The sequence below is a fragment of the Crinia signifera genome, chromosome 12, assembly GCF_055691185.1.
Source record: "Crinia signifera chromosome 12, ASM5569118v1, whole genome shotgun sequence".
Lineage (NCBI taxonomy): Eukaryota > Metazoa > Chordata > Amphibia > Anura > Myobatrachidae > Crinia > Crinia signifera.
In genome coordinates this window covers 17,766,747-17,789,488 of record NC_139228.1, presented here as the reverse complement: position 1 = coordinate 17,789,488, position 22,742 = coordinate 17,766,747, and the positions used below count along the sequence as shown (strand labels likewise).

Genomic DNA, 22,742 nt, shown 5'->3' with positions numbered 1-22,742 from the left:
TTATTGAGGTATACTGGAGTTACCCCGAATTGGGCTCAATAGTGATAGACGCTCTTAGACCTAGCGCACTGTGATTATCACCAGCCTATATATCTATTCGGGAGGATATACCCTTATAAACCACGACATGTATGTAAATATCAGGTTGACTTATTGTGGTTGACAGCAGTTAAGGCAGACCCCAATGCACCATTCACTGAAGACCTTTAACACCATCTGTCCAAGAATACGTCCTAATATATTTAGGATCACTAATTAGTGCGCTTCTATTTAGGGATTGTGGCCAACTGATCAGTGACATAACACTGTGTGACTTTATTACATTATAAGGATATCACGGCCCCCTATTCCTGTATTTTGAATTAGTATAGCCATACCGTTCAGTGGATCAGAGAGCCACCGCTTTTTAACACAGTGTATTTGTTGTATGTGTTTTTTTATATTTCGCTTTCTTTAAAAATGATAAATAAAAGTTATTTTTTATTCGTGTGAGTTTCAACAGGTGCATCACACATGGACATACTCTTCTTTCACTGTATATGCTCCAATTCTTTATGTCCAGTGGTAGCACACCTCCGATAACAATTGACATTTCTATAGTCACTGTACCTACTGGGGGTCCACCCTTCTGCCTCTCATAGATGAGGATCCTGTGCGAATAGCCCAAGCTTTGTTGTGTTCAAAGCCAAACTAACAGCATATTATTCGATTTGGATTGTGGCAGAACACTGGGAATACCCAGATAATGTTCTAGTTGGAATGAAACAGATCCCGCATAGCCTTTGCGGTAACAATACTAACCACTGTGACACAGGGTCAAGATGCCATTAGTTTAGCGAGCCTATAATGTCAAGTTAACAGGAGTACATTTGCCCACTGAACTAGTCTAAAAAAATGAATAGTTAATTGAAGGAGAGGCCAATGAGAGGCCAGCAGGTGTCTGCATACCAAGGCCGTTATCGGCCTTGGTCACAAAGTAGTGCATTGTAGCCAGTGGGATATGAAGGGCCCACTGGAGGAATGTAGTTGTAGGATCCAATGTTTAATGGGTGTGGCCAGTTACCACAGGGGTGTGGCTACCCCCACCCCGTAATAGAGGCATAATCATCCATTCCAGTTCTTACAACTAGCCTGCATTATTCTCTTTTTACACTAACATGAACATCCCGTTTTCTTTGAACATGAAAGTGCACCTACCCGGGAGTAAAATCTCCTGGGTAAAGTGACCTGAGATTTTTACCCTAGTCACAAGCAAGGTTTTTAGCGGGTCTTTCCTGGTGAGCTGTAATGGAAACAGCTCTCACCCAGGTTTATCCTCCTGGGAATTTCCAAAAAGCTGATTGGTCCCTCCGGAACGCTGGCAGTTGATGTCATCATCAGTAAGGGTATTCCCTATTCAGTGGAAATGGTGTTTACCCGGGGAAAAAACAGCATAATAATGAATAAAGAGCAGTGGAAACGGGGACATTGGAGAGTGAGACCGACAAAATTCCAGGATTTTGGTGGAAAGGGGGTATTAGTTCAGCGGTTTATCATGATTTCAGAGAAACTGTAATCAGTGTGAGACTGACCGTGGGTCCCATCTCACTGACGCTACAATAGCACATCTGCCGTGCATCAGAAAGGTACCAGAATTGTGCAAGAGTCCTCTATGCATGTGCGTATTTCCAGCATTATCTTTGGATACATGGCACCAGCGTCATTCTTCTGTTGATTACTTTAGAAACATGGAGACTTCGGTAACAGTAGCTGTAGTCCAAATTTCCACCTAGTGTGACCACCACATTGAGCATCATTTATCTACATGTACTGTAGGCTTTTACTTAACTATTTGACTAAGGTAAAACAAAATAATGACCAAATACCCAAAACATTGAAAGATCATCATGTCAAGACAGTAGTATAGGATGTTCACTTCATGTGACCTTTGCATACAGCATCTCTGACATGAGGAGTAAACCACAATTCCTGTGGAATGTCGCTATAGAGAAATACTTGGTTAAACTGACAGCCCCCTTTGTCTCCAACTCTTCAGTCAGTGGGCCATCAGCAAGGCTGGAATCCTGCTTAATGTATTCCTTACAAGTGGCAGTTGCTGATCTGCGGCTCTCATATATTGTCTCAACTAAAATGAGTGACGAGAACAGTGAGCACACCGTTTCTACTTCTGGGCCTCGAAACGTGGGCCTCCAATGGGTCTGGAATTTGAATGTGTATATATATATAAAAAAAAAAAACACATTTGAGAAGATCGGTAATCTTCTACTGCCTTAAAGCATACATCCAATACAGCATTATCTCACCTGAGCAATAGTGTTACATGTACATATAACCAAAGGAACATCCCCAACCAATACAATATTTATTCATTTATTTGAATGGGAGGAAGGGGACTTAAGACCTTTTGGCCACCTGTTGCCACCTTTAGAGCCACTTATGTTGTATTCAGTTCAATATTGTTAAAAGGATTTCTAAACTTGACCTTCAGGCAGTAGATTACATTCTTGTTATTCTTGTCAGTCTATTTACACTTTTGCATAACATATTTTTAAGGTCATAAAAGGTAGGTTCCGAATATATTCACTTGTGTGTACAGTCTACCATGGGCGGGGCAGTGTGTCACCGAATCAATAGCCACCATTCCATTAGCCACCAACAGTGCCCTCATACGCTAAAGTTCTCCCACCCATAGGCGAATCTAGAATTATGGTAATGGGTGGTCGCCAAATCTAGACATAACAGTAGGGGGACCTTAGCGCGGCGTAGCCGCGCATCAAAAAGGGGCGGGGTCTCAGGGGAAGGAGGCGTGTCATCACAAAAAGGGGTGTGGTGTTATACTTTAGACCATACACAGTAATGCCCATAACATTGTGCGCGCTGTTGTTGTGCATGATGTCGCGGGAGCATGCCGGGCGCCGACACCACATGATTAAAGGGGGGGGGGGGGGGGGGAGGCAGAGGTGAAAGCGGGAAAAAGAATTGGAGCGGAAGCTGCAGGGGTGACAGTCATTGACAGCTGGGCAGAAAGCAGGGGGCTGCCCGGCTGTATTCAGAGCACTGCAGGTCACGGCTGTTTGAAATAATACCCCTTTCACAACAGAAAATTCAGGGATTTACCCGGGAATATGGTCCCAGGATCATGCAGGGACATTCCCAGGCTGACACATTATACACCAGCCTAGTCCCTGCATTTTCTGGTGTGAGGGGGAGAGACAACCACTCCCCTCTCCCTACTCCCCTTTAACCAACCAGCTATATCTTCAGAACCAACTGACCCATTTACATGAGACCAGTATCATATTGAAGAATTTTTGAGTTGGCTTCGAATGATTTTGGTCCCATGAAACTGGGCTGTTTGGTTACAGAGAAATCTGCCCTCAAAGAACATAAACAGTCATGACATTACATTTAAGAAATGAAAAAAACAAACGATTTAACCTCAATATCCCTGGAACCAATTAACCCATATGGATCCAGCCTGGTATCAGATTGAAGGCCCAGCAATTTGGGTTCGACTGAGATCAACCTCGAGCTTCAGTGATGCCGAAGGGGGAACTTGCAGCCATTGAACTGGGTGGGGGTCGGAATTAGCGGGTCCCATGTTATCCTATAGGGAAAATGTTCCAACTTTGCCTGGTTGTATCTCCGGTTCCCAGGGGGCTAGAGACACGGGGCTGTGCTCGTTGGAAAGCTCCATCCCTCAGCTACAAAATGGGCTAATGGGTGGTCCTGTGCACCCCCGGACCACCCCCTAGATTCCCCTATGCTCCCACCATATTGTTGATGATGGTGACCATTGATTATGCCTGTACTGTACTGAACTACACTTCGCTGTGTTCATGGATTATAATGTTGTCCATACATATAAAGTCTTATCTGCACCCATTTAATTATATTTAGTTCTCCATCGGTCTGGTGCCAAATGAGCAGCAGCAAAACCACTGGGAAAATGGCCACAATGGCCATTCATGCCTGCGCCACAGAGGTGTCCTCAGGAACACCATGTGGGCACCATGTTCCCGGAGATCTGCGCATGCACAGTGGACTGTGGAACCGCCAGATAGGAGAAGGGACCGTTTGGGGCCTTCACATGGGCCCCCTTCCTCTCTTAAAGTGCCTCTGCCTATAGCCCACATTGTAATAATGTAACATATTCATTATAAGTTCTCCATTGGTGCAAACACTGTTATATTCCCCAAAAAGTTAATGAATGTAAATTGAAGGCTGAATGACAATAGCAAGTACAGTATGAATAAGCTGTGTGTACATTGAATCGAGTGCTACACCCTATTGACAAATGTAACGTCAGCCTCTCCTCATTATGCCCAGTCTATCAAGACTGACGTGAGATGAAGGATAGCGCAGTGTGAATCGGTGAAGCTGCTTCTCCCTCAATAATCGCACTGTACTGACCTCTACTTCACTTCATCCACAACAAATTAATCAATCACACTGATGTCAGAGATTTCAACCAAGCTGTCCTCTTACGATGAAGAATAATCGGGTGGAGTCTGGACGTGAATAACCCCTAAGGCTGTGATTGTGAGTCAGGAATGATTATTCTTTTATATTGTAATTCTGGATTAATCCTGAGTAATCTCGCTACTTCACAATCAAAACTAGTTTCATTTTTTTAGCTTATCAAACTATACGTAAGAGTATCTCTGGTATTAGGAGGAAACAAGAATATGTGATATACCTGCCAATCTAAACACCAGACCCAAAATATTTAGAGAATATGATAATAGAGTTTTTAATAGTACATTCCCCAACTGTGCTCAGAGTCAGAGGTGTAACTCTGGGAGGCAATTGAGTCCTCTGCCACTGGGCTCCTGCTTCCAAGGGGGCACCTCTCCTCCCCTGCCAGTTTGAGGGCCAGATGCACTAAGTTAAAAAAGTGATCAAATGGAGAGTGATAAACAGCCAGCCAATCAGCTCCTACCTGTCATGTCACAGACTGTGTTTGAAAAATGTCAGGCAGGAGCTGATTGGCTCGACAGGTGGTAAGGTCGACAGGGTTCTATGTCGACATGGGTCAAGATCGACAGGTGTCTAGGTCGACATGGGACAAGGTCGACATGGGTTTAGGTCGACATGGTTTTTTTCACAGTTTTTTGAGCTGACATGTGCCGACAGGCGGTATTTCATGTCCTATCATCCACTAGGGCGTGGTGTGAGAATAAAATAGTGTGTTGAGCGCAGCGAGGCACCGTGCCCGAAGCATCCCGAGCGATGTGTCCATGTCGACTGTGTCGACATTCGTGTAAAAAAACTGTGAAAAAACCCATGTCGACCTAATACCCTGTCGACTTAACCCATGTCGACTTAACGCATATGTCGAACTTGTTCCATGTCGACCTAGAACCCTGTCGACCTTCCCACCTGTCTACCCAACGGTGTCGACCTAATGACTGTCAACAAAATGATCCACACCCCCCATGGCGATTGGTTTGTTCCCCGTCACCACGTTCATGCATCTATTTGTAGCATGTTCCAGCAAAGACTTACCGTGTTTTTACCACATCCAGCGGGTGCATTAGACAGATTTCCACCAGACCTGTCAGAGAAAGAGACATGTATGACCATTAGAACAAGACATGCAGGTCTACAGGCTTTGCTTACTGCTAAACGTAGATGTTATCTGCAAATGTGATCCCTTTTCTATACTGTAGGTCTCCTCAGCCATTTACCTCACTGCACATCCCCGATACCTACAGTACATTGTACAGCATTGTTCTTTTGGATTGTATTTTTTCTGATTAGTACTTGTCTATATGGTTTTAGTTCTCGCTTTCCCCTTCCCTTTATTTTATACTCTTCCTGATTTTGCAATATTTTCAATAAAAAAAAAAAAAAAAAAAAAAAATCAAATCAAGCAGATAAAATAAAATTGGTATCACATTTCCCAGCATCTTCTTCTTTGAAAGAGACAGCAGTGGTATTGCCAGGACATGAAATATAAATAGCAATATAAAAAATATATAATTGTACCTTTTTGGGGACAATTTACAGTGCATTAACAGTTTTTTTACTAAAATAATGTGAGCAGGGGCGTTTTCACCCCCTACTTACATTATGTTAGCATCACCTGAATGCATTTAAGAGCTTTTGCTGCAAACTTTGTAATTCACATTTTTTAAGTAACCAGATCACATTTCCCATACTTATAATTGGAAATGCAATCTGTCCAAATGTACTAAAAACAAAAGATTGTGAAAAAAACAAATGCAGGGAGCCATGTGATAGTATCACCAGCTTCCTGAAGGCATCAAAAAAAGGCAGTGAGCCCTGTGATAACAATGCCAGCTCTCTCTAGGCAGAAAAAAATGCAGTGAGCCTTGTGACACGAACGCCATCTTCCACTAGGCAGAGAAAGCAGTGCAGGGATTGGGCCAGGACCAAAGCTCTTAAAGGACTGCTGGTCATCGGGGCACGCTACTGCTTCTCTTAACTTCAGTGCAGTAAAGTGATGCTGCAAAGCAGCAGCTCACTATACAGCACTAAAGGTCACTGCAGCAGGGATCCCCGATGACCTGCAGCCCTCCAGTAGCGCTGATCACTGATTCCCGAGTGGTGAGTATGATCAGCGTTGGGGATGCATCGCAATGAGGAGGGGGTGCCAGCGGCGTTGGTAGCAGTGACATCGGTGGCGCATAAGCAGACATTTTATGAAAAATATCCTAATAATGCTGCAGAGTGGCGTCGCAAGGAAAGAGCTTTGATGTAATCACTTATCACATTTCACAGCACAGATGTGGTAATTAGGCCCTTACATTTAAATAACAAGAAAAAAAAATTCCATTGCAAATATTAGACAACCCAATATATAGTCCTGCAATGGAATTCTTAAAATTAAAACACAGACCTAGGACAGGAAGCAGGAAGAAAAAAAAACCATCACTACGACATTACTGACAGGAGGAGGGATGTCAATAACGGAATCCTAATATTGTTTTTCACGATAATTTGTTCTCAAAATGCCTGGTGATACATAAGGCTATAAACATACGGGGCAACAGAGTGAAAAATGATTATTTTCTAAAAATAAAATGCTGACATTTACAGGTAAATCAGTGCATTCTTTGGTCTGTGGTATCCAGTTCCACTACTCATAACTGATAACAGATGTCATCCCCTTTCACCTCACCTATTAAAGACAATGCATCAGGAACTGGCAAGGCATCATCACTTGTCAGCCATGGAAAGTCCAAACCAAGTGACAGTGAACTTTAATGTTGTACTTGTCTTCTCCAAAAAGGGAGGGTGGCTATTCTGTGGGCATCTGTCTATCAGTTCCCTAAGAATTACAACTTACTGAGACATAAGACCATAAATATTGGTTCAACCCATATATACTTAGTGCACCATAGAGGGTATTCAATGTTGGCTGCTATTTCTGCCAGGGGAAATAGCAGCCCCCGCCTAATAAATGCTGCCATTTCCGGCAGCATTGAAGGCAGATTCCGACAAAACAGATACAACTTTAAAAAGTCTGTTGCGGGTTGTCTAATTAATGGACGGTTTTCAACATTCGGCGTCCGTTTTCACAAGCCCACTTTCAGACACTCGACAGACGGAAAATCGAGTTTAGTCAAGCTGGGTGAAAACGGCTAGGGATTGCGACTGTCCAGAATCCCATATTGAATACCCCCAATAATGTGATAACACAGTTGATAGTAAGAAGCACCCCAAATAAGTACATCTCCTGGGGGATAGAAGTATCAAGCTTCAAAAAGTAATAAAATGGAGAATGAAAAGCAGGCAGCCAATCAGCTCCTTACTTCCATGTTACAGGCTGGGTTTGAAAAATGACAGGTAGGAGCTGATTGGCTGGTTGTTTATCACTTTTCGAAGGCTTAGTAATAATAATAATAATAATAATGATATTTATATAGCGCTTTTCTCCCAATAGGACTCAAAGTGCTTCACCATTGTCTTTACAGCTCGAAATACTAAAAAAGCTGAACAGTAGATGTCAGTGAAATGCTTGAGTAAATAAGTACATCTTTAGTCTCTTTTTAACGGATTCTACAGTGGGGGCTTCTCGCACTGTGCGAGGAAGAGAGTTCCATAGAGTTGGAGCAACAAAGTTGAAAGCTCGACCACCAGATTAATTCAGGGAGATTCTGGGTACTGTGAGTAGTCCTCCTTCAACGGTAGTAATCGAGTAGGACAGTAAGGAGCCAGTGCAGTATGTGCTGCACAGCCGTACAGAGCTAGTAGGTCCGACTTTTAGCCCAGCTAAGGCAATAAACAGGGAAAAAAAACTACCAGGTCATATAAACACCTTGTTCAAAAGCACTGGAGGGAGCTAAAGAGACAACGGGCTTTAATAACCCTTTGCGTGCCAAGTGAATTTGTCAAAATAGGTGTGAAAATTGCCAAGCAAACATTTGTATTCAACATTATGACCTGTAATGTTTACCCTATATAGGAAATATCATCTTTTTTTTTTTATACAAAATTTTTTATTTGAATTTATATAACAAATGTGAGCGACGCTGGCATTTTTAGCAGATATTTTGAACCTCTCTCACAGAGTTGTTGGCACTCAAAGGGTTAATATCATTTATTTTCCTCACAAGTCACAAAGGGCCTTATTCTGGTTGGTTCGGACGGATGCGTATTTGCGGACTGGAACCGAGTGTTCTTAGCCCCGCCTTCCGTACGGAGCGCTCACACCGTCCGAATGCGGTAAGACGCCAACCGAACGGACCACGAGTGGATTTTTCATGTGAACACCTCCTCCATCTGTGGGAACCTCCCCCATCATTCGATGGTCGCCGACCATCGAATGCTGGACTGAGTGGTCAGGCAGCACCGAGTGCTCCAGACCACTCGGCATTTCTCCGTGCAAAAGCAGGGATATGGGCGGGCAGCTGGCATCCGGCTAGGTCATATGTCCGCCCCACACACGTGCGTGACGGCCGCATTAACATACGTACGCCCAGCGTTTTCATGGGAACGCCCATGAAACGCGGGGCGTACGCATATGGTAATGAGCCCAAACAGGCCTTCATGCCCCTCTCCACCCCCTGTTCGGATTGTACAGAATTCACGCCGTATTCGGACGTACGCGGTGTTCACACATGTGAAGATACGCCTCTGCACATGCGGAAACACCATCGGCCGTCCGTACGCATTCGGAGCCATCCGAACCAACCAGAATAAGGCCCAAAGTGCATGTGCTCCATGGTGAGCACATTCCGGAGCACACTTGTTCACCATGGTGAAGGCCTGATACCAACGCAGTAGCAAAAAGTTGCAGATTTGACTCTGGCAATAGACTCTAAAGCAGTTGCAACAGCATGCAATCAGCATCCAATGTGCATATTTTAAAAATCCTGAGGTAAAGTAATAACCAATAAATGATTGTCGCCTAAATTAGCAACCCCTCCCCCCCACCACCTTTTCCCCAAAACCAAAGCTGGCTCATGGAAACCTGCTGGGACACCTGGTGGGCCATAGATTGCTTCTGCCTGCTCCAAAGCAACATGTAGCAATGTTTTTCGAGGTGTCTATGCATATGTTTTACCAGGTCTCTCATTCGCCTATGCCAGTAGCTAGGGGTCAGCCGCACTGACAGCATCCCCCACAGCCAGGTGAGCCGGCAGTGACAGATGCAAACAGGCAGCTCGTAATTAGCTGGATCTGAGCCAAGCCAAATATTTCAGATCAGTTTCCTTAACAATCCTCTTTAATCATTTATTAATAGACTTTCTGGCTGGGATACAAAAGGTGAGGTTGAAATAACAGAAGAAGAATGCCAGCCAATAAATCATAGCAAGCTTGTGTTGCTGACACAGGGGTAACCTCTTCAGGCACTTGGCTACATCGGGGGAATGCCAGCCCCTCTACCACTCTCTGTACATTATCAGGCCAAGTTATCAACAAGTGATATTTTATTTATTACCAGTTTCTTATATAGCGCACACATATTCCGCAGGGCTGTACAGAGAATTGTGGAACAGTCACATCAGTCCCTGCCCCAGTGGAGCTTACAATCTATATTCCATACCACATGCACACACAGAGACATTCTAGAGTTATTTTGTTGGGAACCAATTAGCCTACCAGTATATTTTTGGATTGTGGGAGGAAACTGGAGTACCCGGAGGAAACCCACGCAAGCACAGGGAGAATATACAAACTCCACACAGTTAGAGCCATGGTGGGAATCAAACCCATGACCTCAGTGCTGTGAGGCAGTAATGCTAACCATTACACCAGTGGTGTCAAACCCATGGCCCTCCATCTGTTGTGGAACTACATATCCCAGCATGCCCTGCCACATAATTTATATCATGGATTGCTAAAACTGTGGCAGGGCATACTGGGATGTTTAGTTCCACAACAGATGTAGGGCCATGAGTTTGACACCACTGCATTACACCATCTGTACTGCCCCAATAGTATGTAATGGAACTCAAAAGTCTTATTGTAAGAAAATACTACAGGATGTACAGTTGCTTTACATGATGACCCCAGGCACTGTAAAATACGCTCATTGATTTATTTAAACACCGACAACACATACATTTATATCATTCTGGTAAAACATCAGCTGATCATTTTAATAATTCCAAAATAACCCTATAAATAAATATATCACATCACCTAGACAATTAATATTCAATATTTAACAAGAATCTTAGATTCAATCAGTAATATTCTCATAACTGGGCTTACAGTAATTCTTCCTGAACATCTGTCATACTGAAGCAAAATGACTTTCCATGTAATGGTCTTGCAGTGGTGCTGCTTTTTCCCTCTTAAGCTTACTAAAATCTCTGGAAGTTTTTTTTTTTTTTTTAAAGGCACAAAAAGTTAAAGTTGTTTTGAATTTTTTCAGTTTCATGGTGTGAAACAGGACATTTCACTTTAATTGTATAAATAACAAAGAAAGTGTTAAAAATTCGCCAAACCTGATTAACCCATTCACAAAAGGAAATTACTTCTTAATATCTGATGACCTCATTTGCAGCCAGAGTTGGCAACAGCAATCACAATGACACCTTATCTTATTAGAATGAAAAAGAGAAAATGCTAGTGTTTTAAAACTTTACTAATTAAATGTATGCAATTAAATACTATAGAAAGCTCTCTCTGGTGGTAATTCTGGTTTGCTCTGTAAACTGCGACACTTGCAGATTAATGAGCACCAGAGACGCCGCCCCACCGAATACCCGCCCCCTCCGATTACCCTCGGTACCACGCGATTGGATTTGTAACGAAAACCCATTTCCTTGCATGCCCTCGCTGCAGGAGAAATCATTCAATGGTCGCCAACTATTGGATTGGTATCTCCTGGCTTCGTAAATAAAAGTTAGTCTGAACTAACCTATAAAATGCTCTCATGGGTGACATCTGGCCCCGCCCCTGGCTGACCACGATATATGCAAAACCAATTAATAAAAAATACTAATAAAGCAATGCATAAACTGATCCTGTATCAATAATATCAAGCGAGTGTCTCTGATGTTATGAAGACAAATTCTCGGAAATTTGTTGTAGACTTTATAGCTAGTGTCACATGAATAATGATCCACAATTCCCTGATATAAATTGTACTGTAGGTATCCTAGAACAGAAGGTGCAATAGATTGTGCAGCATGTGCAGGGCAGGTGACAGGGCGGGTCAAGGGGGACAAGTGTGACAGGCCCCAGAGCTTCCATGCCCAGGCACGGCCACTGCCTGTACTAGCTGGCCCGTCAGTGACCCTTGCAGCCCGGCCGTCTACTGTGCACCATCTGTTTTTGGCTGAGTCTGACTGACTTACTGTGTGCCATGCCACTCGGTGCCCAGAGCCATCTACTCTGTGTGTGCGCACGGCCTGGAAAGCAGCAGCCAGGAGCCAAACCAACATTACGGAGAACGGGAGAAGTCTGCACCTGAAAGCAGGATCTGGAGCAGCGAAAGGTTAAATGAGGCTCATGCAGAAGAGTGTTGTGTGGATTTGGGATTAGGTGGGGGGCCCCAGAAATATCATTGTACAGGGCCCCAAGATTTATGTTGCTGGGCCTGAGCATGTGGAAATACTTTAAACCAAAAAGTACATTAGTAAAGAGACCCTATGGGTGCTCAAATTGCAATGCCTAAACACTCCTGATCATTTACCGTATTACTGGATAGTAATTCTAACTATGGGAAATAAGATAAAAAAAAGCCCAAAACTCTGGAGGTCCATAACTCCAATGTATGACCCGTTCTGGTGCCAACTCAGGATGGAGTGTACAGCATGCAAGAATGGCTCTTTATCCAGGCCCTAATAATCGCCAGAGGCAGGCCCCTATAACTGATGACACATTAAACTGCATCCAACATGTTTTGTATTGGATACAAATCTGACAAACAAGAGGACCAACTCATGATGACAAACTCAGAGGAATGCTCCTACATCAGGCATCCCAACCTTGGTCCTCAAGGCACACTAACAGTGCAGGTTTCAGTCATTGGTACAGACAGTTAAATCAAAGTAACTCCGGGGTAGATTTATTAAGCTCGGTGAAGTGAAAAAGTGTCTGTTTTTTATCACCAGCCAATTAGCTCCTACCTGTCATTTTTCAAACCAAGCCAGTAACTTCACAGTTAGGAGCTGATTGGCCGGTGATAAAATCCAGACACTTTGGGACAGATACTGTAAGCTTCAAAAGTGATAAAATGGAGAGAGATAAACCAGCCAATCAGCTCCTGTCTGACATTTTTCAAATACAGCCTGTGACATGGCAGGTGGAAGCTGATTGGCTGGCTGTTTATCACTCTCCATTTTATCACTTTTGAAGCTTAGAGAATCTGGCCCTGTATCACTTCACCGAGCTTAATAAATCTGCCCCTGAGGGACAAATTAAGTCACCTGTGCTCATGCCTGAATGTTCCCCCTACTCTCAATTAAAAATATCCACAGTACTTACAAGTGGACAGGAAGAGAGCATTATACGTTTCCTTATATTAAGGTGTAGCGGAAGAGTAGTATGTGGTCAGGAAAAGAGTCCCTCTGTGTCTGGCCACTGGCTGTGTACTGTCTCTGGGGTTCCTGCTAATGCCTACAGGATTAATGCTGCTGCTTCCTCCATCTGCATGTGGCGGATGAACGCTGATGTCTGAGGACAGTGTGGGTAGATCTCAGTGGATCACTGGTTGGCCAAAAGCACGAGGGGACGCTGAAGACTGAACCGGAAGTGATGCTCCATGGCAATGGTAGACTTCTTCCGCCATCAAAATACTTCTTCTGCCATTACCAATATACTTTTAAAGTACCTCCAACCGGTGTGCAGTGTACCTCCAGGGGTAAACCTAGGTTGGAAACCACTGCTCTACACCTAACAAGCCACCACCATGTTGGACTTCCTTGTTGGTATCCAGTGTCCATTGGCTCACAGGAGTCCTCAACAAGCATAATGGTTCATATATCTGAAACAGTTGTAACCTCAACTCATCAGACAAGGCTCCCAAAATGATCCCTAGCGTGAATGTGTGTGCGTGTACATGTGGTAGGGAAAATATATCGTAAGCTCCACTGGGGCCGGGATTAATGTGAATGGCCAAATAGTCACTGTATAAATTACTGGAAGTAAATAACATGAATGGCACATTGAATACATACAGCAGCCTTGGCCAACTTGTAGCTCTCTGGCTGTTGTGAAATTACAAGTCCCAGAATACCCAGCCAGACTTTTGCTATTGTGGAATGATAAAATTGTGGCAAGGCATGCTGGGATGTGTAGTTTCACAACACCTGGAGAAGCGCAGGTTGGGCAGGCCTGACATACACACTGCAGTTGTTTGTTTCTGAAAAACCTGTTAACCAACTAAAAAGAGGTGTTGCCCAAGACCCCTGTAATACATATCCAAGCCTCGGACATTTAAAAGGATACATACACATATTTCTAATGACAAAAATCTATCTATAAGTAAGCCACAGAAACAGAAGTGCTTTAAGAAAAAGGGGGGGGGGGGGCAGTATGTGCAGGCTCTGATTGGGCCCCTTCCTCTCTGACCTTGTGCCAGAGTCTACTGAGCATGTGCAAGTCTCTAAAAAGTTACCGCCTGCGCCGCGTTCCCGGGGACACCTCTAATGCACATGTGTGCATCACCTAAACAATTACCACGGCAGCCATTTTCCTAGTGATTTTTTTGTCTGCTATGCAGACTATGAGAGATAAGTATAGTTACATGGGCGTAGGGTGTGCGGTAGGGTAAGGGGACCAATTGGCCCGTGTGCACCACACTTGCGTCCATTATAGATCTGCCAGTTCATATAAATAAATAAAGTATGTAGCGATAGAATTTGTCTTGTGGATGGCAGATACAAGTAGGCACCCTGCTGTGAGATAATCTCTGGCACCCGACATCATCCCACACAGAGCACAGATTCCACAGCCCGGAAGCCAAAAAATGATTGATAAAACTAACCCCCAAACATGATCACATTGTGATTTACCCTAAGTAAAGAGTAGGTACAATACTTGTACAGTAAAACAAAAAAGTAAAATCCATTAATGTCCTTCCGTCCCAGCCCCTTACACACACATACACGCTGCCACTCCTATAACTGTCAGCACTTCTTTCATTTCCTAGTAGAGTTCTCCCAATCAAATACCTAAATACGCCAGGGGACAGAAGCAGCGCTGCTGGCTAAAGACTTCACTTGCAGAAAACATTATCATCACTGCCCGAACTCAGAAACAATAATCCATTAGGTACAGGAGAACACTGGAACAATACATTTGAAACAACAATCAGTATACATGATAACAAAAAATATAAAGGGGTCTGTTTAATAAGCCTAAAGGTGGCCATACACTACTACAACTTCTCTCAGCAGTATAGAGCCAGCCGATCCCCCATGAGCTGCCCAGGAGCTTCCAGGGTGGCAGTACTGAAAGCGGGCCTTTCGTGTGTGATCTATTGCATGCAATCCCAGTGCTGCCGGAAACGGTCAGATCTGACAGATGCAGCATCGGATCGGATCACGGAAACATGCAATTTGACTGATTTCACATAATTTCTCTTCCGGATCTGTTGGAATCTGGTGAAGTTGGCCCAAATCGCAGCAGTGTATGACTACCTGTAGAGAGAGAGAATGTGAATGAAGATAAAGTACCGGCCAATCAGCTCCCAACTGCCATGTTATAAGCTGTGTGGTTGGTACTTTGTGGCTAATTCAATGATAAAATAGCAAAACAGCGACTGCGTGGTATTGCATGATGGGTCGCCCAGCAGAAATCGCTGCTAATGCAAAGATTAGGGTCGACATCTGCCTTCGCAGCCTTACTGCCATTTTTTATTTTGCAGCAGCTGCATGTGACGTAGCCCCCCTGAAAATGTTCTGAGCTTGCACATCCCCCTCCCCCCCGGCGCCAGCCACTGTCATTTACAGTTTACATTGTTCCAGGATTCGATCACTTTGAAGTTTCATGCTTTGCACGCTGATTGTGATTTTCACACTTCTACTGAATTAGCCCCTTTATCTCCAATCACTTTATCTCTCTCTAACAACTGAAGCAGAAGAAACAAAGATATTGCCAGCGCCGGACAGAGCTAAAGTAGGCGGCTGAGATGACTTGGTGACCAAAAGGACAATGAAAAGCCACATTCATAAATATTATCTGTTTCATCATTACAGTACTGTTAATACATGTGCTATTTTTCCTATTTATTTAAATACATTTTATTAAATTAAAACATTTTTCCATTAGGATTTTTATATTTTTTTTTGCATAATTTTGGCCAGAGTTATAGTCTTACCCACCAGCTCCAGGCAGGGGCGGATCCAGGATAAAATGACAGGGGGGGCACCATGATAAAAGAGGGTTTAGGTGGGGGGGGGGGGGGCGGTGTTAGTGGTGCCAGTGTACATGCTAAGAGAGCGGCAGAGAGAGGGTGGGAATGGGATTAAAAATAGGCCCTGGCATTTAAAGTACGCAGGCCCACCATGAAAATGTGGTGTGGCCACTCAACAGGGGGCATGTCCTTGAGTGTAGTTTACAACACCATATACAACTTCTACACATTATGCAACAAAATACTAGACCCCATTATACTTGCCCCTTACACATGATGCCAAATGGAATGAGCCAAAATTCAAATAATGCCACATGGATTGTGTCAAAATTCACATCAAGACACACGGATTGAGCCAAAATTCACATAATGCCACATGGATTGAGCCAAAATCCAAATAGTGCCACATGGATTGTGTCAAAATTCACATAATGCCACATGGATTGAGCCAAAATAAACATAATGCCACACGGATTGAGCCAAAATTCACATAATGCCACACGGATTGAGCCAAAATTCACATAATGCCACACGGATCTAGACAAAATTCACATAATGCCACACGTATTGAGCCAAAATTCACATAATGCCACACGGATTGTGACAAAATTCACATAATGCCACATGGATTGAGCCAAAATTCACATAATGCCACACGGATTGAGCCAGAATTCACATAATGCCACACAGATTAATCCAAAATTCACAATTCGTTTCATAAACAGGAACATTGTCCACCAAAGGCGCGCATTAAACATTTACACCATAATGTCCATTACACGTTAAGTTACACGCTATTATATCCATTATGTATTATGTCAAACACCATAATGCCTATTAAAAATTAAGCTACATAAGTGCTGCTTATCTACATGCTCATTGCCAAGGGTTCCATGCTCATTGCCATGTGGGATTACATGCTCATTGCCAAGGGGAATACATGCTCGCGGTAAATGGGGGACAGCCGCCAGGCAGAAGTGATAGCCACTGACAGTGGCAGAGCCTGGCTGTATTCAGAGCACTGCAGGTCCAGGCTATTTGAAATAATACCCCTTCCACCCCTAGAAAATGCATTCCCAGGTTGGCCTCTTTTACACCAGCCTAATCCCTGCATTTTCTTGTGTGAGGGGGAGAGAAAACCTACCCCCCTTTAACCAGTTATCTTATTTAACCGGCTATATCTTCGGAACCAACTGACCCATTTACATGAGACAAGTATCATATTGAAGAACTTTTGAGTGGGCTTTGAATGATTTTGGTCCAGTGAAACTGGAACGTTTGGTTCCAGAGTAATCTGCCCTCAAAGAACATGAACAGCCATGAAATTACATTTCAAAAATAAAAAAATTAGTTTACACGTAATATCTCTGGAACCGTTTGACCGATATGGACCAGCTTCTGTGATGCCAGGGGGGGAACTGGCAGCCGTCAGAACTGGGTGGGGGTCGGAATTGACGGGTCCCATATTATCCTATGGGGAAAAAAAGTTACAGCTTTGCCAGGCGATATTTCTGGTTCCCGGGGGGCTAGAGACACGGGGCTGGGCTCGTTGGAAAGCCCTGGTCCTCAGCTACAAAATGAAATGACAGGGGGGCACGTGCCCGGGTGCCCCCCCCCTGAATCCGCCACTGGCTCCAGGTGTCCCTGTGGTTGTTTTTTTTTTTTTTTTTTTATAATAAATGCATTGACACATGGCAATACAATCATTATAGATTTCAGTTTATAATAGATGGTATTAGATGCATTGGGTCAACCACTATAGGTTGACGTGTCTAAAGGTCGACATGGGGTTAGGTCGACAGGTTCATTAGGTCCATACAAGCATTAGTTCGACAAGGCTAGGTCAACAGTCAAATGGTCGACATGGAGTTTTTCACTTTTTTTAGCTGACACATGCCGACAGGCGTTATTTCATGCCCTAAAATCCAGTAGGCGTGGTGGGAGAATAAAATAGTGTGCAAAGGGGAGTGGTGCACTTTTTTTAGTGCCCACGTCAACATTCAGGATTAAACAAGTGAAAACCCCATGTCGACCTTTTAACTGTCGACCTAGCTCATGTCGAACTAATGACTGTATCAACCTAATGATCCTGTTAACCTAACCCCATGTCGACCTTCAGACATGTCGACCTATAGTGGATTTAAAAAGAAAATGTCATAGGATTTACAAATGAGTGTTAAAATTTATAATGGCTATAGGATGAATAATTTCTGAAAGCTTTATGTAGTAAGAAATAATGTATTAATATAAACAGTAAGTGTGCTAGATAATTTGCACGGTACTTGTGTATTTTGGCGGCGCCCATCGCATTGCATACCATAAAGGCATACGATGGTATGCGAAGCGACGCGATATCGCACAATGCCATACAATTTTAAAATTGTATGACATTGTATATGGCATACAGTGCCATACAATGCGATGCGATGCGATTAAACATTGTATAAGCACCCTAATGGGTGCTTACAATGTTAAATGCACCCCCCGCCACCCCCCCACTATAAACGTGAACCCGAAGTGTGGCGAGCGCAGCGAGCCCGCGAGGGGCGGCGGTACGCGTCCTACGACCTTTTCATACCCCCACTATCCACGTCGGCGTGGAGTTGAGAATAGAAAGTGTGGCGAGCGCAGCGAGCCACCAAAGCGAGGCGAGCCCCGCGAGGGGACGCGGATACCTGTGAAGGCCGCGAGGGGACTCCGATACCTGTGAAGGTATCCGCGTCCGCTCGCCACGCTTCGGGCTCGGTGGCTCGCTGCGCTCGCCACACTTTCTATTCTCAACTCCATGCCGACGTGGATAGTGGGGGTATGAAAAGGTCAGAGGACGCGTACCGCCACGCTTCGGGTTCACGTTTATAGTGGGGGGGTGGCGTGGGGGTGCATTTAACATTGTAAGCACCCTTTAGGGTGCTTAAAAGCACCCTTTAGGGTGCTTATACAATCTTTCATCGCATAGGGTGTGGCATGCGATGCGATTAAAACATTGCGCGATGTACATCGGGGGCGCCGCCAAAATACACAAGTACCATTTGCACACTATATATATATATATATATATATATATACACATACACACACACACACACACACACTAGTAAGCCTTGTGATTGCCTCTGTGTTTGTGCATGTATGAGAAAGAGATGCAGTTCCACTCGCTGCCACCAGACGGCAGTGTTTCGGAGACACACAAACGGACACTAGACATATATACTCTTTGACATAGAAATATTATACTCCCGGCTAGCAACGCCAGAACTCACAGAGAAACTGTATTTACTGAACACTGAACTCATCTGTTCTATGTTTTACAAGCCAGCAAGAGGTTGGAATGATTCAGTTGGATAAAGATGTTCTGCTTGACATGATCACGGCCTTTGTAACCTAACCATGACACATGAACCCTAAACAGGAATGTGGACCAGCAGCGTCCCCTGGTGGTGAAATGACGACAAGTGCCTTACTGTACAAACGTCACTAATTAAATCATTCATAGCTGGACTTTGTGAAACTGGCCAAGCTGGGTGGGAATAGGAGAATATAAGACAGTTTTACTACTGTTGAATGCTCCGCTGAGTAGAGGTAAGATGCCAGTATGTAGAGTCACCCTTTCAAATATTTCTTGATAAAATAAACCCTCTATGCTTTTACATAGAAAATTATTCCATTATTTCAGCGAATACAGAAAAAAAAATAAACGACTTGAAGAATTCTTGAAGAAAAATAAAACTATGTATTGGAAATATTCAGTGTGCAAAATGCAGATAACTCTAAAAGTAAACCGATATTACTAAAAATACAAGTTTATATACTGTATGTGTGCGCTTACACTGTTTACATAACGGACGCGTAGTCTTTGCAGTGACATCACAGCGGCTGATGTACGTACCCCATAAAATTATTAGAGGCACACGTTACAGTGTAGAACGTAGACTATATTTTAATAAACAAACTTGTTAACAAGCAGTTAATTATACCGGTGTCGCAAGGATCAGTTGATACTCATATTAAACAGACTATTTTAAATCTTATAGTGATCCCCGAGCAGTTTAACAGGGTATCACGGTGTTTTTATTTGAATTCTCCCTTTTCCTTTATAAGTTTGGTAGCGCTCCCCAGACTGGTAAAATAAGATGCTGTTAAAATGTTTTAAGAGAGCGCCAGAGGACACAATAAAATGGCAGATGGCCATGTCCTTGCGTGCTCCGTACCGATGATCGTTGACTCGAGAAATGTGCTTGCTTGTCTGTTTTGACTCTTGTCTACTTGACGGCTCAAATTATAAAAAAAAAAACCTCATGTATTCTAAAGCGGTGGTTTAAAATGGCAACGTACTGTAGAGACCCCAGTTTTAAAATGTGACTTTAACAATGTCATTTTAATAATTGTTAGAATATGCAAATTCTCCAGTTGGTGGAAAGGTCACTATTAGGTACTGGTTGCATATATAGCTTTCCCTCAAGCCAGTTACCCCCTTGCCCTACAAATCATGCTTTCCTAACATTTCTACAACCAGAACATGGAAACCGGTATGACCATTGAGACTGTTGGGTTCAAAGACCCCATATCTATTTATGCCTGCTGTCAGGAATGCAATGTATTCACAGCATCGGAGTTTGCAGTGTACAATAAGTGATTGCCGCTTTAAAAACAATTTTTTTACACTGCAAAACGAGGTTGGTTTTGCCATGTACAGCATATGATTGCCGCTTTAGATAAAAAATAAAATCTTTCACTATGATTCTCTTGCACCTTTAAACATCTCCAACTAAAATTTTGGTTTTCAGTCATATAATTTTATATATATAAATATATATATATATATATATATAACATGCGCAAGGGTCCGGCGCTCCACTCAATCAAACACAGCTACCTCAGTGCCTTCTACACAAACATAATATATCGGATATACATATATAAATATATATATATATATATATATATATATATTTGAGTAATGTAGCCACTCCAACATGACCCCTTATTTATTTATTAATTTATATAGCGCAGCATTTTTCTTTGCACTTTACAATTGGAAACAACAGTGATGAAACGAACTGGGTAGACACAAACCGAAGACCCATCCATCAGGTACAAAATGCTTTGTTCCTAGACTTCCCTCTTAATTAATGATTGCCATCACCTCTGTTGAACTGGTTAATTGATGAGAAGGGTGTTTCACTAAATGTGACAGCAATCATAAATTTAAAGGGATGCCCAGGTGCAGATCACTGTGTACCTGATGAAGGGGTCGTGTTGGAAGGGGTGCCGGATGACCTCCTGACAGTATACAGACGTTAGAATCCCGACTATTAAAAGCCAAACAGTCAGGATCCTGACTTACAAGGGATATTCTCCCTTGTAGGGGTCCACAACCCCCATAGAGGGAGAATAGAACCTGTGGCAAGCACAGTCGGAATCTGAACTGTCGGACCCCCATTCAACACCCGGTGGAAGGCCTAGTAGTGTAGTGTTAGGTGATACTATTCTTTTTTTTTTGTAAGTTTTACAAAACACTACAGTACTCAACTGCTACTAAAATGTGATTGCCATAGAGAATACGGTTTCCTGCCAGTGCAAAGCAAGCTAAATATCACTTGTATACCACGCAGAGCAGACTTTGTGGCTTCAGAAAACTCTCACTTTCATAAAACGTTCCTGGCCAACCCAACATTTCTGTCACCTTTAGCTAACACCGCATCTGGTACAGAAGCAGAGATACAGGAACACTTTTCCCTGGAATGGGAAGTGTAAGGGTTAGAAAGGTTACAGGTCAAGCACAGTCAATTTCTCAACTTCCAGTGTTTTTCTTTTAGGTTCAATAAACACACGTGGAGCAGCTTCTGTCCACACATGGAGGGTGCAAAAACAGAGAGATGAGAGAAGGTTGTGTATGTGTGAGGGAGAGAGAAAGTATATGTGTGAGGTCCCGGCCGCAGTAACGCTGGAGAGCTTGTTTTGGTGTTTCTATCTGGTGATAAAGTGATGGAAATGCAGAGAAAACACCATGTGTATTTTTGATGGGTCTAAGTGAAGGATGAGGGGCAGGAAATAGAACATCGATAATTATTCCTTATGAGAAAGAGAAAATAAGAGCCCACACGTGTGGCTTTGACAGTAGGACCCCTGGGTAGTTCTGTGATACTCTGGTCTGTGATATTCAGAGTTTATATGTAGAAAACCCTCTAAAGCACATAACGGGTATTAAATCTGGATCCGTGATCTGGACAATAATAAGCCATCTCATGGGTTATTAGGATATTATTACAGTTTAATATAGAGCACACCTAGAATTAATATGCTTTTTTATTAACATTAGAATAAAGAATATTGATAAAAAAATATTTATATCTATGGTTCGATAAATATGCAAATTAGTAACTAAGATCTTGGGTGAGAATACGTTTACGGACGTGGCATCTAGAGGAAAGTTATATGGCCATTGAGGTTTAGAGCATTTACGGCACTAGTCAAACATTTATTTGAACAGCCTAGCTTCTCTTTTAAAATTCCAACCTCATTAAAAGTATTTTGGCAAGCACAGTATCACACATTGAGCTTCAACAGTGTCGTGTTCTGGCTAAACTACTTAGTGTTGAGAGGAGAAAATTAGTTAAAAGTGAACTTTTAGATTTCTTTTTTTTATTATTATGTTTTTTCTTCTAATTTGACCGTGGAAACTCATGTACATTGATCGCTCCCAAATCTTACTGAAAACAATGGCTTAGCACCGCAGAACAAGGGCGAGGAAAGGTGCAAGCGCAGAAAGAAAAAATGTCAGGATGTTCTTATTGAATCTTTAGCTGGGTTCATGCTAGTAGATATCGTCTACAGACGATATCGTCAACGTATCGTTCAGTGACATCACCGAACCCCCTCTAAACATGAAGTCATTGATGATTTACTCAACATTTGACTGCATGTTCAGACAATGAAGAACATGGTTAATGATCCGCAT

At 43.0% G+C, this 22,742-nt stretch overlaps 1 protein-coding gene across 3 annotated transcripts in view; it reads right to left on the bottom strand.

The window, feature by feature from the left end:
- The window catches only part of SLC25A21 (solute carrier family 25 member 21), a 277,131-nt gene that overhangs the window by 139,426 nt on the left and 114,963 nt on the right, over positions 1-22,742 (bottom strand). For all 3 annotated transcript variants that reach the window (XM_083166219.1, XM_083166220.1, XM_083166221.1), the window contains exon 3: positions 5,509-5,557. In XM_083166219.1, coding sequence (XP_083022345.1) covers positions 5,509-5,557 — 49 coding nt within the window. The remainder of the gene's footprint in view (positions 1-5,508; positions 5,558-22,742) is intronic.